We start from the raw sequence: 25995 nt of genomic DNA, 5'->3' as shown, positions 1-25995 counted from the left end.
GGGGTGGGGGAGGTTGGGGCGCCGCACCCTGTCACACACAGAGCCGCAGGGCGATCAGGGGGTTAGGGAGCTTCCCCCTATCAGGCACAGAGCAGGGCTGATCAGGAGGTTGGGGCACCTTCCCCTGTCACGAACAGAGCAGGGCGGATAGGGAGGTTGTGGCCCCACCCCCTGTCACACACAGAGCCACAGAGAGATCAGGGGGTTTGGGCGCTGCCCCCGTCACGCTGATCCTGGTGCCGGGAGGCCTCGCGGCTCCGCTGATCCTGGTGCTGGGAGGCATATTACCCTTTTACTATATAGGATAGAGGCCTGGTGCATGGGTGGGGCTGGCTGGTTTGCCCTGAAGGGTGTCCTGGATCAGGGTGGGGGTCCCCACTGGTGTGCCTGGCCAGCCTGGGTGAGGGGATGATGGCTGTTTGCAGCTGGTTACACACCCTTCAGGGTGGGGGTCCCCACTGGGGTGCCTGGCCAGTCTGGGTGAGGGGCTGAGAGCTGTTTTCAGGCCAACTGAAACTCCCAACTGCTCCTTTTTTCCTTTTTCTTTTTTATTCTGGGCCAGCTTTAGCTCTGGCTTTAGCTCTGAGGCCTCTGCTGCTGAAAGAAGGTATCTGGTTTGTTTGGATTCTATAATCGAAACAATGTATAACTCCAGCTCTGATATTCCGGGCTTGCTGAAAGCAGGTTTCTGGGGTTTTGTTTAGCTTCTATATTTGTTACAGTGTTTCTTAAACTGCAAGCTCAGAGGCCGGCAAGGCAGGCGGGGAACGTTGGAGTCCTCCGTCACTGAAGCAAGCAAGCCTCATGTTAGTTTCAAGCTGCCTGGCTACCGGCTGCCATCTTGGCTGGCAGTTAATTTGCATATCGCCCTGATTAACCAATGGGAAGGGTAGCGATCGTACACCAATTACCATGTTTCTCTTTTATTAGATAGGATAGTATATTTGCTTACAGGTGTATAAAACCCTCTGGGGGGAAAATCCCCGCTGGAAGGATACACAAAACCACTAACAGTGATTGTGTGAGAAGAGGAACTAATTAGGTTGCTATGGGACAGGATGGAAAGTCGTATACTCTTTCATACATAATGATTTCTTTAAAAAATAAAAACACCACTATGTGCATATATTATCTATTCAAATCATGTATATAAATTTTTGGCTTGGTTTGCTTTAGGCATGAGGTTTCTTACTGAGTTAACCTATGATATTTTTCTTAACCTAGTCTTAAACAATGCTTAGAATATATTAAAGAGGCCTTACCATGGCCTGAAAGAGTTCATAGGACCTGACTTGTGACTACCTTTCCTAATTTCCTGGCATTCTTCCCCTTGTTCAATACTAGGTCACATTGACCTTTTCCTTCTTTGAATGAGCCAGACTCAGGCCTCACTTCAGGCCTGTGTACCCACTGTTCCTTTTGCCTGGAATACTTCCCCAGATATTTATATGGTTCCCTTACTTCATGCAGGTTTCTGTTAAGATGTCGCCAACTCGGTGAAGCGTTTCTTCATCATCTTTTCTAAAAGAGCACCCTCAAACATCCTCTGTCTTCTTACCTAGCTTTATTTTTCTTCATAGCACTAATAGCTCCCTGGCATCATATTATTTCTGTTTATTTGTTTATCTTTCTCCCCACTCCCCACCTGTACCCCCAATATCTATCTCTCTCTATCTATCTATCTATCTACCTAACTATCTATCTATCTCTCTCACTCTCTCTCTTTCTCTCTCACAAACACACACACACCACACACGAATATCTACATAAAGGCAGGAGTTTCATTTTTAGTTACTGTATATCCAGTACCTAGAATAATCCCTAGCACAGAGTAGGTGCCCAGTATGTTTTTGGGTGAATGAATGAATGATGGCTCTAGGAAAATATTTTTGCTCATCCAGCCTCTATATTTCACACCGTTCATTACAGCATTGGCATAGCATGAATTCAGAGTAAATCTCTACTTGCTTAGTGACTATCTGCTCTGTGTGCACTACAAGTAGGTCAAAACTAGGGTTATTGGATGGCCATTCTCTTCATGCTGATAGGCGGCCCATAGGATTACATAAACCTTACTTCCTGATTACTCCGTAATCATTTAATACTCATATTAAATCTCGGAGACTATGGAAATAGATCTTTTCTCATTTTCAGGTGGACTAGTTAACAATAGCCGATTGTATTGACCTCTGCTTTTCTGTTTCTCTCCAGCATTTCTTACACGGAAGCCGTGGAGATCTTAAAGCAGGCGTCCCAGAACTTCACCTTTACCCCAGAGGTAGTATTTATGTTTGAGTATGTGTGTATATCAAAATGTTTTTCCTCATCCTTATCTTATTATTATTTAAAATAGTCTTATTTCTCTTTTTGGCAGGGTGCAGGATTTGCTCCTCTATACATTGGCTTTTTATATTTGCTCAGCCTTGTTGAAATATTTATAATGAATGATAATTTTGAAGTAGAATTGTATCATTTGTAATAGCAGTGACTAAAGGGTTATACAGAAGTTTCCCAAGTGTAGGAAGACAAAAATCCTTTAAAAGAATGGCGACCATAGACTATTAGTATAGAAATCAACTATTTCAGTGTTTCCCAAAGTACATTCTGAATGATGTTAACAGGTGACAAACAAAAGAGGTTAAATGATCAAGTAAGTTTAAGCAACACATTGAACAGGTTTCTTTTCCTATTAAACTTTATAGAGCCTTCCCATTTGTGATCCACTTTGGAAAACACTGAATTGTTTTGGGTAGGTTTTTTTAAGAATGCCTTTATTTTATTGGCAAAGTTATAAGTACAGAGAGGCTACATGATTCATCGGTGAGCATGCACATAATGTTAGAGGCAAGTCTCCTCATTCCTATGCCAGTACTTCTTCTCGATAATTAAGGTATTGCCAGACAAGTGGGAGTAATAAGATAATGTTCAGAATGTACAGTAATATCTTTGTCTTCAAACTATTCCTTACACCAGTCCCAACCCCGATTAAGTCAGATCCTCTATAATAGTTATATTTATAATCAGTTAATTTCTTTGCATAATTTTGTATTTAGTGTTTGTTTCCTACTCTGCAAGCTTCATGAAGTTAAGGGTTCTATTTTTCTTACTATATCCAGTACCTAGCATGGAACCTGAGATTTAACAGGCACATTAGTATTTGCTGAATAAATAGATGAACAGTGTTATTAAATATTCATCAAGGAGCATCTGATATATCAGTTGACTCTTTTAGTTTAAAAAATTTCACTGAGAGAAGCCATCTAGCCAAAGATGGACTCAATATTAGAAATATTATCTTTCATCATTTAATTTCCTGAGACTTAGGAACAGTAACTATAGAAGACGTTCTAGGCAATATTAATAAAACTGTGATCCTGAGGTCAGTTTTTATACACTGTGGAAAGCACACTTTTTTTTTCCTGCAGATGCTATTCATCTGCTAAATGCTGCTCCCTCAGACAGGGGCAGAGAGCATAGTGTTTATCTACACGTTTCAGCTTTCATCTTTCCAGGCCTGTGGATGTTCTTACTAACACATACCTCTCTAGTTTAGTTATCTGTGCAAACTCAGCAGACAGCTCCACACATCGCTGATCCTCAGGGAGAGAACTGATACAGGTTATTTTCGGGTCCTGCATTGTATATTTCAGCTCTGTCTTCTCCTTTGTTGATTTTTTTTTCTCATTGCAGTGGGGTGTTGATCTACATACTGAACATGAAAAGTACCTGGTGAAGCACTGTGGCAACATACCAGTCTTTGTCATTAATTATCCATTAGCACTGAAGCCTTTCTACATGAGGGACAATGAAGATGGGCCTCCGCACACAGTAAGGAACGACCAAACAAATCGGATTAGTCATCTCAGAGCCTGGGTTTTCCCCTTGGCTTAATTTTATTTATCCTTTGGCATATTTTCTTTAATTAAGTTTCTCAAAGGCATCTCTAAAAAAGTATTCACAAAGAAGATCCCAATTTTCTATAAACGTACTCCCTCATATCTATGACAAAGGTGTCCTTAATTTGGCAGATGCACATGTAGGTGTGTTTTGTTTTTTAAGTAACTAAGAGTAAATAGCCTAGAGCACTGCGTAGCAGTGCCAGGTCTACTGCCAGGCTAAGTGCTGGATAGGAGACTATAGAGGTGGGGGAGTGTGCTGGGCGAGAGGCCATTGCAGTGGCAAAGGAAGAGCCAGCTGGCAGAGCAGGAGGCTGTCTGATAGAGACAGTGAGGGGCTCTGGGGGATCCAGGAGGTCTGGGTGACTCTTCTGATTTGACTGTCTCTCTGTTCTCTATAGCCTTTATCGTCATGGCTTCTTTTTTCACCCTTAACTTTAGTTGGTTTTTTTTTTATTTTTCTGGTTTACTTTGAGGGGGAGGGTCCTCTTCTTTGCTCTTTTACTAAGTTATCAATATATAAAATAGGAATATATTTATTGAATAGTTACGTACTTAATATCCTTAACTGTAAAAGTCTTTGATATAAATATATTTATTTCAAAAAAGGTCCAAAAACTTGGTGCTTTCCACTTGTCTTTAGATAAATGCCAGTAGAAAAATGTAAATCAGGGCCCACCAGTAAATAAAACGTCCCCATCTCAGAGTGTACGAGGTTGTCTATTTGAATGTGTTTCCTGTTTCCTCTTACCACTAGTAAAACAATAGTAGCCACCAATTAGGAGATTCCTATGAGGCAAGCATGACCATCTCATCTCTAAGTACCAAAACAACCCTGCCAAGAAACTTACTCTTTGTCCCATTTTAGAGATGAAAAACAGGGGTGTAAAGGCATTGATTGCATTTCCCGAGACTACAAAGGCAGTGAGTGATGGAGTTGGCATTCAGACCTGACTGTCTCGCTCTGAGGTCTGTGTTCTTCTCTACTCTGTCTCACTGCCTCAGAATCACGAACATCGAGTTACACCGTTAGCCCGTGATTTTACTCATCCCCACCTTTCGCACGGCATTATCCAAATCCAGTGAGCAGCCCAATTGATTTATGATTCTCATTTTTCTTTTCCTTATCAATCCTCTGATATAATTGATTTTGAGAAATGAATTGGCCAACAGGTTGGCAGCAAAGCATAAACATAGGGCAAATATTATTTGATCCTAAATAACTCGATATTAAGTCCACATCTCAAAACAGAGGACTATGTCCGTGTCTCTTGGCTTTCTTATCATTCCATCACATCCCACTCCCACCCCCCATGCACACACACCATGTATTCTTGCGCAGTTTCCCTAGATTGAGCCCTTTTCATTGATTCCATTTATAACCTGCTGAAGATTTTCTTTCTCTAAAGATTTTCCTGGGTTACCCAGTCACCTTGATTCTTCTTTTTCTGGATTTTTATAGCATTTAAAGAATTAGTAAAACTGGTAGCATTATGTCTATTTTTTGTAGCTTCTGTATAAGTTTTGCTTTCTGAAACGAAATTAACTTTTTTGGGATAGCGAGTCAGTTTCTGATAGCCACCATGGGACCTACAGTTCATTCCTCCTTCCCACGGCCTCCCACGGCCACCCCCGTCTCTGAAGCAGCACTTTCTAGAGTCAGTAATAATTCCATGTTATTCAGCCCAACGCACTTTTAACAGTGTTTATCTGACTTTTCCCCTCAGTGTTGTTCAGCAGTATCGTTGACTTTCCTCTTCTTAAAACTTCCTCCTCCCTTGGCTTCTGTGGCATCGCATTCTCCCAGTTTTCCTCCCTTCTCAGGAGGTTTTTCTTTCTCAGTCTCCTATGCAGGTTCTTCCTCACCTACTAATCCATTAAATGTTGGAATTCCTCAAGGCTCCATCCTAGGTCTTTTCTCCCCACAGGTGATTTCATCTGTGCCCAAATTTGCTATTTATTTTCAGATAACTCAGAAATGTATCTCTCTAACCCAGACTTGTCTGGGCTCTGGACTCATACTGCCATCTACATATCTCAAAAGCCTCCCAAACTTAACATATGCAAATGGACCCCATGATTGCTGATCTTCTCCTGTCCTCTGACAAAATTTGATCTTCTTTTTGTATCCTCTGTTCATCTAATTGTATAAGCCAGGTAACAAGACATTTTCAAAATATCTCTTGCTTTCCATATTGAGGTTATTTCTAAATTCTGTCATTTTTATGCTCCTAAATGTATCTCAAATCCATCCACTTCTCTGCATTTCCACTTTTACCTTTTTAGATTAAGACAGCACCTTCTCTTGCCTGGTTTACTTCAGTAGCCTCCTGGCTGGTCTTCCTGTATCTACTCTTCCTCCTTGGGGTCAGATTTCCCCGTTGTGCATGAGCTTTTAGAAAATGTAAATCTGATCATGTTATCTCCCTTCTTATCTCCCTTCTTAAAACCATTCAGTGGCCTCTCACTGCTCTTTTTTTTTTTTTTTTTAATTGGCGAGGGGGCGGGGGAGAGAAAGAGAGAGAGAAATATCTATTTATTGTTCCACTTATTTATGCATTCATTAGTTGATTCTTGTATGTGCCCTTACCAACCCGAAACCTTGGTGTATCGGGACGATGCTTTAACCAACTGAACTACCAGGCCAGGTTCTTAGGATAAAAGTCAAAATCCTTCACATGGCCTACAAGCCCCAGTGCAGCCTGGCTGCTCCTGTTTCTCTTTCCGGATGCACTGTGGTGCTCCCCTTTGTTCTCTCTGTTGCATCCACGCTGCCCTTCTTCCATGTCTTCAGACAGACTTGTAGCATTTTCTCTCACTACAGTATCTTTGTATTCCCTCAATCTACAACCTTCTTCTTCACCTAAGTAATTTTACTTACTCTCCAGATCTCCATGCAGTCTTCATTTCCCAGAGCAACCTTGCAACCTGAGTCAGACACCTCTGTTAGATACTATAGTGGTACCGTATCAAATTTCAGTCCCAGAACTACTAACTCTTACTCTATCACAATCCTTAACACAGTTCTAATTTACACTTATTTGTATGACTCTTTAATTACTGACTCTTTCCTCTATGCCAAAGGACTTGAGGACCTCTTTTTCACTCACCAATGTAACCATAGTGCCTAGCAATGCCTGGGACATAGCAGGTACCTCATATCTATTTGATGATAGATAGGTGATTGGATGGATGGGTGAATGGAGCCCAACACAGTTTTAGACACACAGTGGACAAGTAGTGAGTGAGTGACTTGGCTTGCTATGGAAATTTCTGGGAAGCTAAAGAGCAGCTTTTACTCTAAATTTTTTGAGTGTGATAGCAACACGATCTAAAGCAGTGGTTCTCAACCTTCCTAATGCTGCGACCCTTTAATACAGTTCCTCATGTTGTGGTGACCCCCAATTTCATTGTTACAAATTGAACATAATTAAAGCATAGTGATTAATCACAAAAACCGTGTGTAATTATATATGTGTTTTCCGATGGTCTTAGGCGACCTCTGTGAAACGGTCGTTTGACCCTCAAAGGGGTCGCGACCCACAGGTTGAGAACCACTGATCTAAAGGGAAGTCCAGTGGTTTTAGAATCAGGCACTCTTGGGTTCAAGTCCCAAGTCTGTGAGTCATAAACTATGTGACCTCAGGTAAACCATCTAGTTTCTTTGAGTCTTAGTTTTGCAATCTGTAAAAACAAGGTGATAACATTCTCTGTAGTTGTGAGGATTACATTAGGTAATATATGAAAAATGCAGAGCATAGTGTTTGGGTTGGTAGGTAGTAAATAAATATGAAGCCCTCTCTCTTTTCCTCCTAAATTTTGATAAAATCTTTACTGTGATAAAGCACAATAATGTTAAAATATTTGTATGTGTTGCCATATCATAACATGCTCTTACATGCTATTAAGATTCCTTAACAGGCATTTCTCTCATAGATGGTGGCCACCAGCATTTCTTACCTTAGAAGCACAGGAGGTCTTCCTTGTGACCAGTCTCTAGTGATGTCTTCCAGCTTGAAACCTGAAGACATTATAATGGGACTATAGTAGATTTTATAATTTATGCAGTACTATAGCACATAGCTTCTCAGAGCTAAATTATTAAAATATAACTTATTTCAACTATATACATTAAACATAGATCATAACGTTGATTCATTAGCTACCTAGATTTCTTTTCAACCCACTTATATAAAGTGCCTGTTTCTACCCTACTTTATTTTTTTAGTTGTGAATGAACAAGCTTTGGGCCAGATACCTAGATTATGTGTTTCTCTTGTAGGGCTGTAATAGCAGGTTGTGGGTAGGGTTGCAAGAGTTTCTCCAGTGGGTGTGATGCAATCTAAAACAATTACAACAGGTGTATTTCACAGGTGCCTTCTCTAGGGAATCAGAAGAGAAGAATAGGGAAATGTTTAACCTACACTTATAATATTTGGCCAGAGGTAATAAATAGTAAAATGGTATCTTTTTACAATTATAGTCTCTTTTTCTCTTTCTCGCCCACCCTCCCACACACACACATGCGCGCGCAAGAGAAGGTATGCACTTTGTGGTAATGAAAAGTGCATTGGACTAAGAAGTTACTAGTGATAGGTTTGAAATTCAGCCCTCTGACTAGTTAGCTGTATGACCTTAGGCAAGTCTGTTCAATCTCTGAGCATCAATTTCTCCCTCCATAAAACCAGAGAATTGGATTAGATAACCTCCCAAGATACCAACCAGATCTAAGATTCTCTGATTTCAGATAGCCTAAGTTTTTCCTCATTTGGATATAAGAACAACTTGTAAATTCCCAAACATATTTGATAATTTGAAGGAAACAGATCATGGGCCTAAATAAAATGAATCTAAGCAAATATGAAAAATGCCCTGTGCCCCTGAGTCTGGGTCCCTGAATAAGTCCCCCCAAAGCAGGTCACAAATATTTAGCTCGGGAAATGGCTTCACAGAGAAGAATTCCAACCGTGTGTGATTAGGAAAAGGTGACTGCTCAACATTTGTGATGAGATTCCAAGATCACCAGATATGTTCTCATTTTTACATCCTATCAATATTACTTAGCAAAGCATGAACATTTAAGCATTAGTGGGCATTCAATAGAGTACATATTGTAAAGTCAGCTTGGAAGGAAGAATACTGGATGAGGGGTTCTAATGAATTTCTCTGGGCTGGAGCTAATTAATTGACATGCATCAAAATAGCTTGAACCTCAAATCAACAGAAATAGTGATGAAGGGAATTGCCCAATTTTCCCATATCTTGGACTAATGACTGTCCTGGGATATTAAGTCCAAGTTGAAAGTATGCATTTCAGTCCACCCAGCGTGCTCCCAGGCTAGCCATTTTACTGGCCAGATTCTGTCTCCAGTCACTGCTACCTGCAGCCATCTGCATCTTCGCACTGTCACAGACGGTTCTCTTTCTTAGCTGTGCTTCCTTATTTTTAGGGGCAAAACACTGTGTCAGCAGTTAGAGAAAAAGCTCGTAGCGGCTGAAACCACAGACATGTTTCCCTTGGTTTGTGGAACATTCTTCTTTTATAATAGTATGTAATATTGCTCCATTGTTGGTAGCAGTCTGTGAGCAGCCCATACAATTTGTGTATTTAAAAATAGTAATATAGGTAGGAAGAGAGGTATCGGAGGAAGGGACATTAAACTTATTTTCCCCTCTCTTTGAACTTAGCATAGAAAAAAGGTAATGTATGAAAAGCCTTGTTCCTATCTAGCCTGCTTGTTTTTAATTCAAGGTCTGTTTTTTAATTCAAGGTCTGAGTTTTATTTTCAGTGCATTGATTGGAATCAGAGAAAGAGTCAAAAGGGAGTGTCATAAATAGAGGCCAGAGCTTGTTCAGCTTGAATACCAACACAGACTATTTCTAGACAGCATGCCACTGCAGCTGTGTGACTGAAACAAAATCAAGATCCACACACAGTTGGGAGGATGTGCCAGGCAGCATTCCAGCCTAAAAGTTGGGCCCAAAGCGAAACAAGCTGTGTGTAAGACCAGGGAAGGTAGCCGAGAGTGTGGTAGAATTATTTTCAGCCTTCACTGTTGTCTGTGTAAGAGAGTGAACAGACAGCAGAACTGAAGTCCTTCTGTTACGGAACAGAAAGATTTGTCCGCCCGGCATGAGAGAGCCTAACATTAGACACTGAGAACTGCAGTGGAGAAATACTGAGTATTTTATTATGAATGGCTCCATCCAAAAGAACAGGAAGTTAGTGCTCAAAAACCTGAGCATCCTGATGGCATGTAGGTTAAAAATTTTACAGGGTGGAGCAAAAGTAGGTTAGCAGTTGTGAGTATGTAAAACACAGTTTATTCTTATATTATTATTTATTTATTATTGCATTTCCATATGAACAACTGTAAAGCTACTTTTGCCCACCCCTGTATAGGGCAAAATCACAAAACGGTGGGTTAGGGGTTTGGGGTTGAGTTGGTCAGAGATGAGGTAAGGGTGATGAATCATTTCTTCAGGTCTTGAGGACAGCTCTGGGGTCTTTTCTGGAGTCCCTCTGTCCTGTCTCATGGGACTATACCACCTTAGGGCTCAGGAGCTGAAAGATAACGTAGGTCAAAAATGTTATCTTTAGCCTCCCAGAGGTCCAGACCATGTGACCACTAGTCAGGTCTAGGCTGCCTGTCCTCAGCTGCCTCGGGGGTGGGAGGTTGTTAGGTTAGGTCTGTGATGGGGAGAGAGGAAGTGGGGAAGGGGAAAGAAAGGGGGGGAGTGAAGGAAGAGGGAAGGGAAAGGGAAAGAGGGATGATTCCTAGAGCTAGGATTTAAGACGAAATTTGATCAAAGTCATAAGGACCCATGGTTTCACTTCCACCTATTTCAAGTCTCCTGAAGCTGCATTGGAACACAGCAGGGATTTTAGTTCCAGGAATGCTCAAATGTGTCTAAGAGGACCTTTGACTATGCAGCCAGTGAATTCTCACTTTCCCTAGTCAAGGGCGGGATTGCTCAGTCCCCGGCTCTGTAAGCCAGCCTCAGACTCCCGTAAACCACAAACCTGCCCACACATAAGGGCAAATTGTAATCAACAACTAACATTCTAGACCAGAGGTCACCAACTGGTGGTCCGCAGACCATTGGTGGTCCATGAGGTCTGAAAGGTTGGCAACCGCTGTTCTAGACAACCTGCTTGTTTCCAGTGTGTTTGCATTCTAAGCCCCTCACTGCCCATCACTTGGCAAACACCCAGATTTTTCTCATTCTTAACAAAGTGTGTGAGTCCCTCTACATTTTACGTTTTGTGTTCCTTTATGTCATAGTTTGTATTATATTTGAATGTTCCTTTTACCTTCACTAGAACCATGGGGAAGCAGGTAATTTCTGTAGTAATTAACTCAGTAGTTACCAAGGGGAGACACAATATAGTAGAATCCTATCTGGAATGGAAATTGTGATATTTAGCGGGTGCAATACTTTTTATAACATATCAGAAGAAAATGCAGGTCTGTGTATACCAAATGTAGATGTCTTTATAGTTGAGGAATATTTTTTATATTCTAGCGCCTCAGAAAGTGTGCATAATCTCTAGAGAGATAGGAGGATATCATTATGAAGGAAAAGCAGGAAGTATCTGGCATGGTGGAAAGGAAACTAACCCTAAAGTAAAGGAGAAGAAGGTTATGAGGGGGGAGAGGAGAGAATGAAGCTTGGTGGGCCTTGCTTCACAAGAGATCAATCTGTCCTTCCTTTGGCCATGGGACAGTTATGAAGCATTGTAAAGGAATGCTGTACTCAAAAGAAATATCTCTGAAGAGGGGGAGAAACTTTATTTACTCTCTAGGTCCAGAAAACATACAGGAAACTCAGCTGCCTGAGGATGTGAATTTTCAAGCCATTTAGACCGAGAAAGGGCATAGATGACGTATATGCGTTCTTTCTTCATTATTAAAAAACTAATAGTGATGTAGGACTAGCTCGATGTCTTTTATAATTTTTATTCGACTACAATAGACTCTTTTGGTAAGAACTTATTTCCTACTGATAGTTCCTCTCCCAGAGTACAGAGGAAGAAAATAGGGGGATTATTAGTCTGGCCTTATTCTAATTAACAGTGAGGAATTGGTGGGCACATGGAAGTGGAAGAGTGCAGATAGGTGCCGGAAAGCAACATGGTAAACTGTTTTATGATGCAGCAGCGATTTTCAACCTTTTTCATCTCATGGCACACATGAAATAATTACTAAAATTCTGCAACACCCCAAAAAGTATATTCTATTTTTTGCCAATCTGAAAAAAGAAAAAGGTATAATTTTGATTCATTCACACTGAACAGCTAATGTTGTGTTGGCTGTTGTCATTTTTTAATTTGACAATCTAAGGGAAAAGAGGTTAGTGCCCCGACTAAATAGTCAGGTATTGCATGTTTTGAAAATTCTTGCGGCACACCAGTTGAAAATCACTGTGATGCATAAATTGTTGCTGCTTGCTCCTCCCTAGGGGAATTATACTGCCCTGCCCCATTGATAGGAGCTGAGCAACTTGCATGTAACTTGCATTGGCCAAAGGCTTTTAAGCAAACATGACCTACATACCTTACTACTGGACAAATGCTTTAGTACATCGTCATCCATGCCCTTTTTTTTCTATCTGACACAAGATCAGCAATACCTCAGAAAGCAGCTTTTTAATAGCTTCAAGCCAGGACATGTAGTATAAGTATTGTTTGTTTTTAATTGTTGACAGTATTATATATGTCCCCCATTTTCTACTCTTCTTTCCCCCTCCACCCAGCCCCCACCCCACCCCAGGCCTTTACCACATTATTGTATGTGTCCATGGGCTATTCATATATGCATATATGTTCTTTGGCTAATCTCTTTTAGCCCACCCTCCTCCCTTCTAAGATCTGTCAGTCTATTCCATGTATCCATGCTTCTGGTCTTATTTTGTTCATCAGTTTATTTTGTTCATTAGATTCCACATGTAAGTGAGATCATGTGATATTTGTCTTTGACTTATTTTGCTTAGCATAATAAACGCCAGGTCCTTCCATACTGTCTCAAAGGTAAGAGTTCCTTCTTTATTACATCTGCATAGTATTCCGTTGTGTAAGTGTGCGACAACTTTTTATCAATTCATCCGCTGATGGGCTTTTGGGCTGTTTCCAGATCTTAGCAATTATAACTAACACTACTAAACATAAGAATGCATATATTCTTTCCGTTTGGTGTTTCAGGATTCTTAAGATACATTCCCAGAAGTGGGATCGCTGAGTCAAACTTTTAAGATTTTGAGGAAACTCCATACAGTAGCTGCACAAGTCTGTATTCCCACCATCAGAGTACTAGGGTTCCCTTTTCTCCATATCCTTGCCCACACTTGACTTATTGATGGTAGTCATTCTGGTAGGTGTGAGGTGATACCTCATTGTTGTTTTAATTAGCATCTCTCTGATAATTAGTGACTGAGCATTTTTTCATATGTATTGGCTGTCTGTATGTCCTCTTTGAAGAAGTGTCTGTTCAGGTCCTTTGCCCATTTTTTAATATGATTGTTTGTCTTCTTGGTGTTGAGTTGTATGAGTTCTTTGTATATTTTAGAAATTAACCCCTTATCAGATGTATCATTGGTGAGTATGTTCTCCCATACAGTGGGTTTCATTTTGTTGGTGGTTTTTTTGCTGTGCAGAAGCTTTTTAATTTGATGTAGTCTCATTTGTTTATTTTTTCATTTGTTTCTTTTGCCCTGGGAAATGAGCAGAGCGAACTTCCCAGAGTGGTGTTGTAACAAAGAAATCGCTCTTTGCCTGGAATTATGTGTGAATCTCCCAAGTGGACCAGGTCCCCATTGATTCCCTCCACCCAATGCTATGTGGGCTCCCCTTCCCTCTCTGTTGCTCTGGATTGGGGATCCCTGGGTGGAGCTGAGGCCTCACACTCTCATGGTGTGGGGCTCCACTGCCACAATATCGCCTCGGCTTCTAGCCATGCACTTACGCAACTTGGCTTGCCCTCTCGTGTCTCCTCCTTTCTCTCCTCCGTGCTCCCTCCTCTCAGTGTTTCAGATCAGCTACACTTTTACTGGTTTTTCAAGCCAAATGCTCTGCAGTGTAGCCACAAGTCTGGTCTGGTGTTGGGCGCAAATGGACTGAGCTTTTAGCCACTCTGCAGCCATCTTGGAATCCCGCATAAGTTTCTAAAAGCAAAGCAATTGTTCCCAATCAGGGGTTATTCTGTCCTCACCCAGGAGACAGTTTGGGTTGGCACAATGAGGGGAGTGCACCTGATATCTGGTGGGTAGAGGCCGGGTATGCTGCTAAATGTCTCACAATGCACAGGACAGGCCCTCACAACAATTATCTGGCCCACAAGGTCACTAATGCTAAGATTGAGAAACCCTGTTGTAAGCTTCTGGGATAATTTATTAATACAGCATAACCTAACTTATGCTGGCTAATATAGCCACTGCCACACTAATTTCATGATAGCCAATGTAGAAATAGTTGGGTTTAACCAGTTAGGTACCTTGGTTATTAGGAAGACAGGTTTGAAAGAAATCCAGGTTATAAAAATGTAGCTGTCTTACTATGGCATAAGAGTGTGAAGGTGACTCAGAAGGTTCAGAAGCTTCCAGTTCCACCACTGTTACTGGGCAGATGCAAATATTCAAGATAAACAAAAACCAGGCAGAAAGGTCAAAAACTAGTATAGTGTCAGGTTGAGTTCTCCAGTGAACTCAGATAGTAAAATAAGGGAGTTTTGTAATCAAAGATAAATATGAGTCTTCTACATTCCTCTAAAAATAGCATTGAAAAGCTATGTCCCAAAGTTAATAAAATTGAGGCCTGCAAAAAGTGCTAAGATCCAAACAGGGTTTTTTGCTTGTTTTAGTTGTATCAGAAGCAAGACCAAGCAAGAAACAGAGCTCTTGTTTGATGCTTATGAACTAACAGAGAAAGCAGAACAACTCATCCAGGGTAGCCTTGTTTACTCCTCACTGGCCACCAGCCTCAGCAGGACTACCTACCTCCTGTTCTTCCACCATAGCTGATTCTCCAGCAGCCTTTTTGAGACAGTGGGTCTTTTTAGCTCTGCCTCTGAAAACTTTGCATGTACTTGCATTCTTGAATTATAATCACAAGCAATTACTGCCCTCCTTTGTGGCTTGGAATCACCCCAACTTTGAAACTTTGGAAATAAATGATAGATTTTATTTATCTTTTTATTGTTATTTTTAGAAATTACTTATTTTTTTTTAAACCTCACCTGAAGGTATTTTCCCATTGATTTTTATTTTTTTAAATATATTTTTTATTGATTTCAGAGAGGAAGGAAGAGGGAGAAAGAGATAGAAATATCAATGATGAGAGAGAATCATTGATCAGCTGCCTCCTGCATGCCCCCTACTGGGAATGAGCCACAACCCAGACATGTGTCCTTGACCGGAATTGAACCTGGGACCTTTCAGTCTGCAGGTCAACGCTGTATCCACTGAGCCAAACCAGATAGAGCACCCATTGATTTTTAGAGAGGGAAAGACAGAGAGAAATATGGATGTGAGAGAAACACATTGATTGATTACCTCCTGCACGGGCCCCAACCAGGGCTGGGGCCGGGGAGGAGCCTACAACCATGGTATGTGCCCTTGACTGGAATCGAACCCCGGACCCTTCGGTCCACAGGCCAGCACTCTACTGAACCAAATCGGCTAGGGCTAAATGATAGATTTTAGATACACCTATCCTTTCTTAACATTCAGACCTACACAAGGATGGAATGCTATATTTCAGAGGCAGTGGTTCCCAGAATTAAAGTATTTTCAAGCAAAGGCCAGAGAGCTACTTGGTTGTCTATCCTCTTCCAGCCCTGATTGCCTATAATTCTAAATTTAAAACTTGAAGTCCAGAACAAATATTTCATCATTTGTCTCAATTCCTAGCATAGTTTAGCCATGTCTAAATTCAGGATACTAGGAAATAAATTAGCCAGTCTTTCTGTAGCCATAAAAACTCCCTTGAACCTTCTCCTTTCTCTGAGAATAGAAAGGGTAACTGCAGGGTCCTGATTGGAGTCTATGAGAATTTCCTCATCACATTAGTAAGCCTCTCTTGTCCACCTATCCAAAGCTGTTTGTTTCATTACCTACTGTCATGTCTCCGTCACCAAATCCATGTTCTAAAATACCTGCCTGTTCATTGTAGGCCCCACAAGTTCATAGAAGAATTACTAAGATGTGGTCAACAAGCCGTGTTAGCATGACAGCAAGCCTGTTGTACACTTTGTCCTCACCAGTTTATTGAGTATAGGAGACTTAGTGAGAGGAACCATTTCTCTTCTCTCTCACTCTAATTCTGCTGAGTGATAAAAATCCTGCCTAATGCTTTCTCTTTTATGATAATAACTAGAGGCCCGGTGCACAAAAATTTGTGCACTCGGCGGGGGGGGGGGGGGGGGGTGTCCCTCAGCCCGGCCTGTGCCCTCTCGCAGTCTGGGACCCCTCAGGAGATAACGACCTGCTGGCTTAGGCCTGCTCCCGGGTGGGAGAGGGCAGGCCTAATCCCTAGGTGCAGCCCCTGGTCGGGCTCAGAGCAGGGCCGATTGGGAGGTTGCGATGCCACCCTCAGTCACGCTCAGGGTAGGGCCGATTGGGGGGTTGGGGCACCGCCCCCTGTCACACTCAAGGCAGGGTTGATGGGGAGGTTGCGGCACCACCCCCTGTCACGCACAGAGCAGGGCCGATCAGGGGGTTGGGGAGCTCCCCCCGTCACGCACAGAGCAGGGTCGATCAGGGGGTTGGGGAGCTCCCCCCTGTCACGCACAGAGCAGGGAGGATCAGGGGGTTGGGGCGCCGCTGCTGTCACACTCAGGGCAGGGCTGATGGGGAGGTTATGGCTCTTACCCCTCACACACAGAGCAGGGCCCGTGGGGTGGGGGGTTTGGGGCGCCGCACCCTGTCACACACAGAGCCGCAGGGCGATCAGGAGGTAGGGGAGCTCCCCCCTATCAGGCACAGAGCCGGGCCGATCAAGGGGTTGGGGCGCCTTCTCCTGTCAGGAACAGAGCAGGGCGGATAGGGAGGTTGTCGCCCCGCCCCCTGTCACACACACAGCCGCAGGGCGATCAGGGGGTTTGGGCGCTGCCCCCTGTCATGCTGATCCCGGTGCCAGGAGACCTCGCAGCTCAGCTGATCCCGGTGCTGGGAGGCATATTACCCTTTTACTATATAGAATAGAGGCCTGATGCATGGGTGGGGGCTGGCTGGTTTGCCCTGAAGGGTGTCCTGGATCAGGGTGGGGGTCCCCACTGGGGTGCCTGGCCAGCCTGGATGAGGGGATGATGGCTGTTTGCAGCCAGTCACACACCCTTCAGGGTGGGGGTCCCCACTGGGGTGCCTGGCCAGTCTGGGTGAGGGGCTAAGGGCTGTTTTCAGGCTGGGACTGAAGCTCCCAACTGCTCCTTTTTTTCTTTTTTTCTTTTTTATTCTGAGCCAGCTTTAGCTCTGAGGCTCCAGCTCTTAGGCCTCCACTCCTGAAAGCAGGTATCTGGTTTGTTTGGGTTCTACAATCAAAACTCTATCAACTTCAGGTCTGAGATCCCGGCTAGCTGAAAGCTGGTTTCTGGGGTTTTGTTTAGCTTCTATTTTTGTAACTATGTTTCAAACTGCCAGCTCAGAGTCTGGCAAGGCAGGCTGGGAACGTTGCAGTCCTCCGTCACTGAAGCAAGCAAGTCTCATGTTAGTTTCAAGCTGCCTGGCTGCCGGCCGCCATCTTGGCTGGCAGTTAATTTGCATATCTCCCTGATTAGCCAATGGGAAGGGTAGCAGTCATACGCCAATTACCATGTTTCTCTTTTATTAGATAGGATAAGGATGAGGTATATAGCATTTAGAGCATATTCTTGAATTATAATATTCTTTATTAATCTCGATTATTTGTAAAGTTTATCTCAATCAAAAGTTCTAAAGTCAGCCATGGCCTGGTGGCTCAGTTAGTTGGGGCATCATCCTGTCACCAAAAAGGTTTCGAGTTGGATCCCCAGTCAGGGTGCATACAGGAGGTAACCGGATGATGTTTCTCTCTCTCTTCCTCTCTCTCTCTCTCTCTCTCTCTCTCTCTCTCTCTCTCTCTCTCTCTTCCTCTTTAAAATCAATAAACATATCCTCAGGTGAGGATTTTTTTTGTTAAAAGTTCTGAAATCAAAACAAGGGGATGGCTTAATAGTAAAGTGAGGCAAAGTTTAAGAAGAACTTATAATGTGGCATTTAAAAATTAAAATGTGTTTTACAGATTCCTAATTTTTTGTTTGTTGCAATAAATCATTCTAAGTTTTGTGCCTTCGTATTCTTGACCTTACAAATGTCTACCTGACCGCCCCCCCCAAGAATTGTCAAATCACAAGATAATAGAGATAGCAAATAAACAACCTTTAATCAAGCATTACTAGTAATCAAAGAAATACAAATTAAAATATCAAGTTACTGTTTTTTCCTATTAAAAGTTTTTGTTGTTTTTTCTTTTGAACTTTTTCTTAATATTTATTTATAAACTACAAAGTAAGGTTGTGCTTCTCTATGCCTTCAATTCTAAAACTGTTTACATAAAATGAAAAGAAATATTTTTTTTTTTATTACAAAAATATAACACATCTTCATTGTAGAAAATAAGGAAATACAGATAAAAGATGTCACAGTGGCAACACAATTAACATTTCGTGATATAGATGTCATTCTTTACTTATTCATGGCTATAATGTATTTAAGAGTCTCTATTGATGCGCACGTGAATTTCTTGTCATTATAAGTAATGCTGCAATAAATGTCCTGTCTGTTAATCTTATTTTTGCATCTCCGATTATTTTGTTGGGACTGGTTCCTACAACCGTTATTGCTGAGTCAAAGCATATTGCATTTTTAAGGCTTTTGATTATCTTTTGCCAAATTGCTGACGGAAAGGTTGTATCAAATGTACGAGAGCACTGGTTGATGCATTCTCTAGTCCAGCTCGTTTATGTTGTTTTCTTATCTTCACCGCTTTGATAACTCCAAAATGATATCTTGTTGTTTTAATTTGTACTTCTTTGTAATAATCAGACCATATTTTACATGTCTTAACAAAATACTACAAATTAAAGAAAAATCTTCATTGTCACATTATTTATAAGAGAAAACAAACATGCACATACCCCTACATGTTCAACAAAAGGAAAACAGTTCAATAAAAACTATGATACTCCTAAACAATAAACTGTGCAGCTATTAAAACATTAAGTCTGCAAAATACTTTAACTTACTTAGGAAGAATATTTATTCTATAATGTTAGAAAGACACTAGAATGGTAAATTTTTATATGTAATTTGATCTCTACAATACTCTTTAAATGTAAGAAGAAAACCTGAAAGGAAATATGCCAGAATATAATTGCTTCTGTGTAGTGATAGGTGATTTTTAATATTTCATAATTTTTAATATTTTCCACATTTTTTATAATTGACATTTGTATCACTTTTGTGAAGAAAACACATTTTTGTTAAGTACACTGCATAAAAGGGTACACGAGAGGAGAGGAAACTATTCACCAGCAATTTGTGTAGCATGTATTCTAAAGATGATATTAAACATTTGATCCTGAAACAGGAACATGAACAAATAACATAAATAAGATTCTGGTGAGCAATTAGTCAGTTGTCAAAATGTTAAAAGTTCCACATGCTTGAGAACGTGACAGTTGTTGAAGCCCCTGAAAGTGTAATGTCTATGTTCTGTTTTTTTGTTTCCTTCTTAGGTTGCTGCTGTTGACCTTCTGGTTCCTGGAGTTGGAGAGCTCTTTGGAGGAAGCCTCCGAGAGGAGCGATTCCATTTCTTAGAGCAGCGGCTGGCCAGGTATTGGTCAGACCTAAAAGAAACAAAATTCAGAAATTGGGGACAGGAAACTCAAAGGCAGTCATGACAAAGTAACAGAGGACAGTTCACAGGCCACAGCCGCTGGCAGACCTGAAATTCAGATTCTAGTGACCTTGAGCAAGTTGTTACTTGACCTTTCTCAGCTTCCTTTTCTTAACAAATGGAACTGTTACATGAAACAAGGCCACAATGAAAACTGCCCTCTGTTTGTATTTATCTCTTCCTATGGAAATGGCTTTTTAAAAAGTTAATGATGGAAGGAGGAAGATTTCCCCATTAAAGCTTGCCCTTCATTTTTATTTTTCTCTTCTCTATGTTCTTTTCATTTACTATAAATTATGAGTCCTGTAGGGCCATAAAGAAACAGACTCTGAACCAGGAAAAGGATAAAGATGGAAATAGAAAGATACTAAAAATATCTGCTAAGCTATTTAGGATAAGCAGTTTTCCCTTCCTCAGATTTTCTACATTGTGTAAGGGTCTTGATTTAGCTCTTTGAATAACTTACTTTAACTATCTGGCCAAGGCCTGGGAAGTGAATCGGTGAACACACAGAAAATGTTTTGAAGAAGAGAAATAGGGAGTCGTGTTTCTAATTGAACTACCACTTCCATATATGCATGGTCTGCCAACACACCACAATGACTTCCTAAACTAACCAGGCTTATAAACCACGGTTTTCCACTTTTGCTGTGCCAAACATTTTTTTTAAAAAGCCTTTCCCATGTTGAAGGCATAATCCTTCTCTCCAGATAATACTGGTACTTTTCAGAGTAACCTGGAAAGTAACCTGGAAAAGCCCTAATTGTTTGAAAATATCCTGCTAAATTAGCCATTTCTAAGGCCTTCTTTACCTAATGGAAAAATGCTTTAAAAGTTGATGTTTTCCAAGGTCTCAACCTATAAATCTGTTGGGCAACTTGGTTTTGTAATTCTATTTACTTGAACTGCTCTATTTGGTTAGGTTCCAGAAGAAAGGGGATAAGTATGTTTTGGGAGGACTCTTTTTTATTAGCGTACTGACTCCTTACTATAACCAACATGTTAGAAAGTCCTGGGAAAATCGTGGAATTGAAGTAAAGGTCAAACTCCTTAGATGGAAAGAATTTAAAGATTCTCTGGGTGTGTTTTTTGGGGCTTTTTTAAAGCACAATAAAATCACACATGGCAAGAAACCTCATCTGTTGAAAGATTAATTGCTCTGTTTTCTTTGCTTGCTTCCTTCCTTCAGGAAACCTTTCCTCATAACATTAAATGTTTACCTAATATCTGATAACATCCAAATTAATCTTTTCTAATGAAATGGATATGCATTTCCATCTCTCTCTGGTCCGTCTGTGACTTCTGTGTATGTGTTCTGTATTTTTGTATATTTGCATTTTCATTGTCCTGATCACTTCAGATATACTGGTCCCAAACACTTTTTTAAAGGACTGAAATTAATTTTAATGAGTACTAAAAGCTAAAACCTTTTAACACTTAATTGGCAAAAGCCAATTAGCAATCATACTATGAAGGTAGCCTCAGAATCTGTATTATTTTAATGTTATAGAGTGAAAGGTGTGTCTGTGTGTCCTTTGTTTGTGTGTGCTCCCAACAACCTTCAGAGCGGTAATAGTGCTTTTCTTGTGTGACAGGACAGTACACTCATCCAAATGAACCCCTGGGTCCTACTTGCCTCCTAAAGCATTTATTGACGAGGCCACTTATTTGATAACATCTGGGACTCTTGTTGAACGCCTTTCTGACCATACAGTAAAGGTGCAGCCCCTCAGCTAGGTTGCATGTTCTTTGAGAGCACAGGTTAGTGTGCACTTCTCTATAAAGAGCACACAACCCAGACAATGTTTAGTGGTTTAGTATGTTTGCCTTACTGACATTCTCTGAAAGAATTCTGTTGTATTCCTTTTACAGATCAGGACTGACAGAAGCCTACCAATGGTAAGAAGGAGGCCCCTAATGATTCTTCTTCTAGCTGTTGGTTCGAGCATTACATGGTTTTTACTTGTATTCCCAAGGCACTGTGAAAGAGTGTTACAAACAATGAACAAGTTATCAGAAGATTACTTTTTTTTTTTGAGTCCTTGAAAGATAGTAATAATAATGGCTGCTGTTTGTTTACTTATTACTTATTGTGTGCTGGATGACTGTGTTACAGTTAGGTGTATATTATGTCATGTAAACAGCATAACACCCTGTGAGTTAGGTACTGTTCTTGCTCCTTTTTAACTGTGCCTCCAGACCTGAGGCCTAGAGATGTTAACTAACTTAACTAAGAGCACAGCAGTTAGAAGCATAGAGCTGGGACTTTGTTCCTTACCATTATGCTTCAGTTTCTCTCTATGTGAAATTGGGTGCTTGAACTAAGTGAGCCCTAAGTGATCTTCACCAACCTTAGAAATCTAAGCTGCTTAGGGAAGACCACCTGTCTGCACTCGTACATTTACTTCTCCAAAATTTTCTGATTTTCTTTCCTCAGACCCTTTCTTCAGATACTTTTTTGTATATGCAGAATTTTAATTTATATTTCTGTAATAGACTCTTTCATGGTATTGGTATAATATTATCAACAATATTATTAATTCTTCACCTGTCCTCAGGAGAAGAAAGGGTTTGATTACACACTTGTCTTTTGGAAATGAAGGAACTAAATTTCAGAAATGCAAAAAGCCTAAAATTGGGTTTAAGTAATGGGCCTTGAATGCCTTGTTTTTTACCAGGAATGTCCTTAGGCATGGTTAATCTCTCTGAGTCTTGGTTTTCTTGGCTAAAAGATGGAATGATAATATTATTTCACAGGGTATTGTAAGGATGAAATGAGACAATATAGGTTAAGTATCTACATAGAGTAGAAGCTCGGTAAATGCTACCCCCTCCCCCCACCCCCGTCCTTCTGACTTCTGCTATTAGGTAGATGAGCCTGACTGATCAAGCGTATGCATTTTACCTCAGTTTCTGTCTGCAAGTATATGAAAACGAGCTAAATGCAAATTTTAATTATTGGTTAAATAAGTTTAGGCCTTTTCTGGTCTTTATTGATAATTTCAATACTATTCTTTTTCCAACTAAAGTTGTCAAACTGTTAAGCTCTCTAAATATAAAGATTTATTATTTGAATTTCCTTCCTTTTAAATGGTTACCATAGTATTTGAAAGATAGAAGGGGTTTTCAAAATCTTCAAGTCTGTGACCTCTGCTAGTGTTCTATCCACTCTGAGTGGCCATACCAGGTGTCTAAGAATTTACTCACTTCCTATTTCTACATGCCACATGCAAGTAAAACCTGTAACTAGTTCCACAAATTCTGTACCATCTCTTTTATAATCTGGCTACCCTAGAATAGACAACAATCCATCAAATACATATTCTTTAGAAAACTTGTTTCTAAGAACTGGATTTTTCCATCTATTGAAGCAAAGGCAAATAAATAAAGCAAAGGCAAGAAAAATGCTGAATTCCGTTTCCAGACATCATACCAGCGTTTTGACATCAAGTTATGAGAAGTTTAGAATCACCTAAAGCTTTGCTGGAGTTCTAGCTGCCAGCTCAGATCCTGCAGGTGTTTGTGGCAGTGGTTTGATATGCCCTTCATCTCACTTTCTCACTAAATCAAAGTATACCCTGCCCCTGTGTCTTATAAACTTAAAGTTAATTCAGCTACCAAACATTTCAATTGTTGAAGACTGTGTTCATCCATTATTCCTGACAGCTCTTACTGATCTGAAGTTTTATGCTAGATGCTCTTGTGTGTAGATCTCTCACTTGGTTCTAACTCACCTAGTTGCAGTTCATATTTTATTTTAGAAAGATAAGTACTTAATCTTAACCACATAAAATACCTGTACATGTAGCCATGATTGTTAACAGTGGGAAAATAAGTGACAGTCTTTATCCTGGAAGAGCCAAATGACTCCCAGCTATGGCACTGAAGTTCTATTCTGGAACTGATTTTACAAATCATTCAAGAAGTTCTAAACTTGTCTTAATCAATATTATGTAACTCAAGAATTCTCCCACCAAATGACATAAGAAGATTTACAGAATCTTCCTCCTCCTCTTCTTTCCTAAAATAACCATATCCCAGGTGGCCGTATTGGCATTTTCTAGCCATCTTAAGTGGGCACAGAATGTTTATGAATGGGCTTCAGAGACTGCCCAACCTTCCAGAAAAATGACTCCGAACAACTTCCACTAGGCATGAAGCAGAGAACTGGAAGTTTTTCCTCACTCCAGTGCTCACAAGTATATTTTTGTACCTTCAAACAATAAATCTTCATATAGTAAGTGTCTACTCCAGAGCAGGCACTGGAGATGGAAGGGTGAATAAAATGCAGGTCCTTCCCTTGATGTAGCTGACAGTCTAATCTAGTAGAACATACCTTTTTGTAATTTATCAGGCAAAATTCTTCACTTTCTTCTGTGTATGAACAGTATGATTTGGGTAAGGAAAAAAAAGAGCACTAATAACATACTAAGAAAGAGTAAAGGAACATATTTTGAAGAAAATTAGTAAAGTTATTAGAATATTTCCTGTGGCCTCATGAGGTAAGTTTTCTATATATAATTAAATAAGTAACTTAAAAGAAAAAGAGTCAAGTAACTAAAGCCCATGAATGAATGAATGACAGGATTTGCTAATGTTTGTCTGGGTAACAGTGGACAGATCATTTTTAGCTTCTCTGTGTCCTTTATCTGTCTGTGGAGGGGAAAGACTGGTCTACCACAATGACGTGAATGATAAATGATTACAAAATACTTTGAAACATAAATTCTATTATAAACTCTGACCCTATATGGCATTTACAGGTTATGATTCTCTGTTTCTCAAAATCAGGTATCTGGACCTCCGTCGATTTGGATCTGTGCCACATGGAGGTTTTGGGATGGGATTTGAACGCTATCTACAATGCATCTTGGGAATTGACAATATAAAAGATGTCATCCCTTTTCCAAGATTTACTCATTCATGTATTTTGTAACTGGAAGACTGGTTAAGGGAAATCATGCAAGCCAGAGGTGCTGTACACACATGTGCCTACAGGAGAACGCATGTTTGGATTTTAGAAGTGAAGAAGTTTTCAAAATGTACTTGTCATACCATAGCATATAACATGAAAAATAAGTGGTCATGATTTTCTTACAAAGTAGAGGCATTTCATAGAAAGATGAACTCTTCTAAGAAGAGGTACTTATAGACTGTAGAATCTCTAATCAATTATGTCAATTAAGAAGAAATGAAGAAATTGAACTAGATGGTTTCAAAGGTCCCTTCAAACTCTAAAAAAGGATGAGATAGTGTACTTTTTCTTTAATGATAGCTCACTGATTTGTGTGACCTTTGAGAAACAACCAGTAACTAAAAATAAAATGTTGTTGGACCTTTTCTTTCTTACCATTTAACCTATGACAAATGCCCATCTTATTCTCTGTGTTTTACTAAACATTATAGAAGAAAATATTCCTTCTTTGGGTCTTAAGTTAATAAACTGCTATTCTGAATTGAAATCTTTTATCAGACTGGGTGAAAAAAATGACATTTAATAACTGTTGAGCCTCAATAAAATGGATATAGAAGGAAAGTACCTTAATATAATAAAGGCCATATATGACAAACCCTCAGTTAATATCATACTCATTAGTCAAAAACTGAAAGCTTTCCCTCTAAGATCAGGGACAAGACAAGGGTGCCCACTCTCACCACTATTATTCAACATAGTACTGAAAGTGCTAGCCACAGCATTCAGGCAAGAGAAAGAAACTATAAATGTATCCAAAAAGCAAATGAAGAAGTAATATTCTATTTGCAAATGATATGATTCTATATATCGAAAACCCTAAAGACTCCACCAAAGACTTAGAAACAATAAACAAATACAGCAAAGTTGCAGGATACAAAATCAATGTACAAAAATCCATTGCTTTTCTTATACTATCAATGAAATACCAGTAAAAGAAATAAAGAAAACAATCCCATTAACATTTGCAACAAAGACAATAAAATACCTAGGAATAAACTTAACAAAGGAAATAAAGGACCTATATACTGGAAACTATAAGACATTGTTGAAAGAAATGAAGACACAAAGAAATGGAAAGATAGTCTATGTTCGTGGGTTGGAAGAATTAACATAGTTCAAGTGGCCATAGTATCTAAAGCAATATACACATTTAATGCAATCTCTGTCAAAATCCCCATGGCATTTTTCAGAGAAATAGAACAAAAAGATCTTCAAA

At 40.2% G+C, this 25995-nt stretch overlaps 1 protein-coding gene across 1 annotated transcript in view; it reads left to right on the top strand.

The window, feature by feature from the left end:
- Positions 1–25739, top strand: part of NARS2 (asparaginyl-tRNA synthetase 2, mitochondrial) — a 127197-nt gene extending 101458 nt beyond the window's left edge. Inside the window, exons 10-14 of the mRNA XM_081098077.1 lie at positions 2212–2278; positions 3691–3828; positions 19644–19741; positions 21677–21703; positions 24596–25739. Of these exons, the coding sequence (XP_080954203.1) occupies positions 2212–2278; positions 3691–3828; positions 19644–19741; positions 21677–21703; positions 24596–24740 (475 nt within the window). The 3' untranslated portion in view covers positions 24741–25739. The remainder of the gene's footprint in view (positions 1–2211; positions 2279–3690; positions 3829–19643; positions 19742–21676; positions 21704–24595) is intronic.
- Positions 25740–25995: the final 256 nt, after the last annotated feature.

This window comes from Myotis nattereri (genome assembly GCF_964212035.1).
Source record: "Myotis nattereri genome assembly, chromosome: 9".
Classification (NCBI taxonomy): Eukaryota; Metazoa; Chordata; class Mammalia; order Chiroptera; family Vespertilionidae; genus Myotis; species Myotis nattereri.
This window is presented reverse-complemented; position numbering and strand designations above follow the sequence as displayed.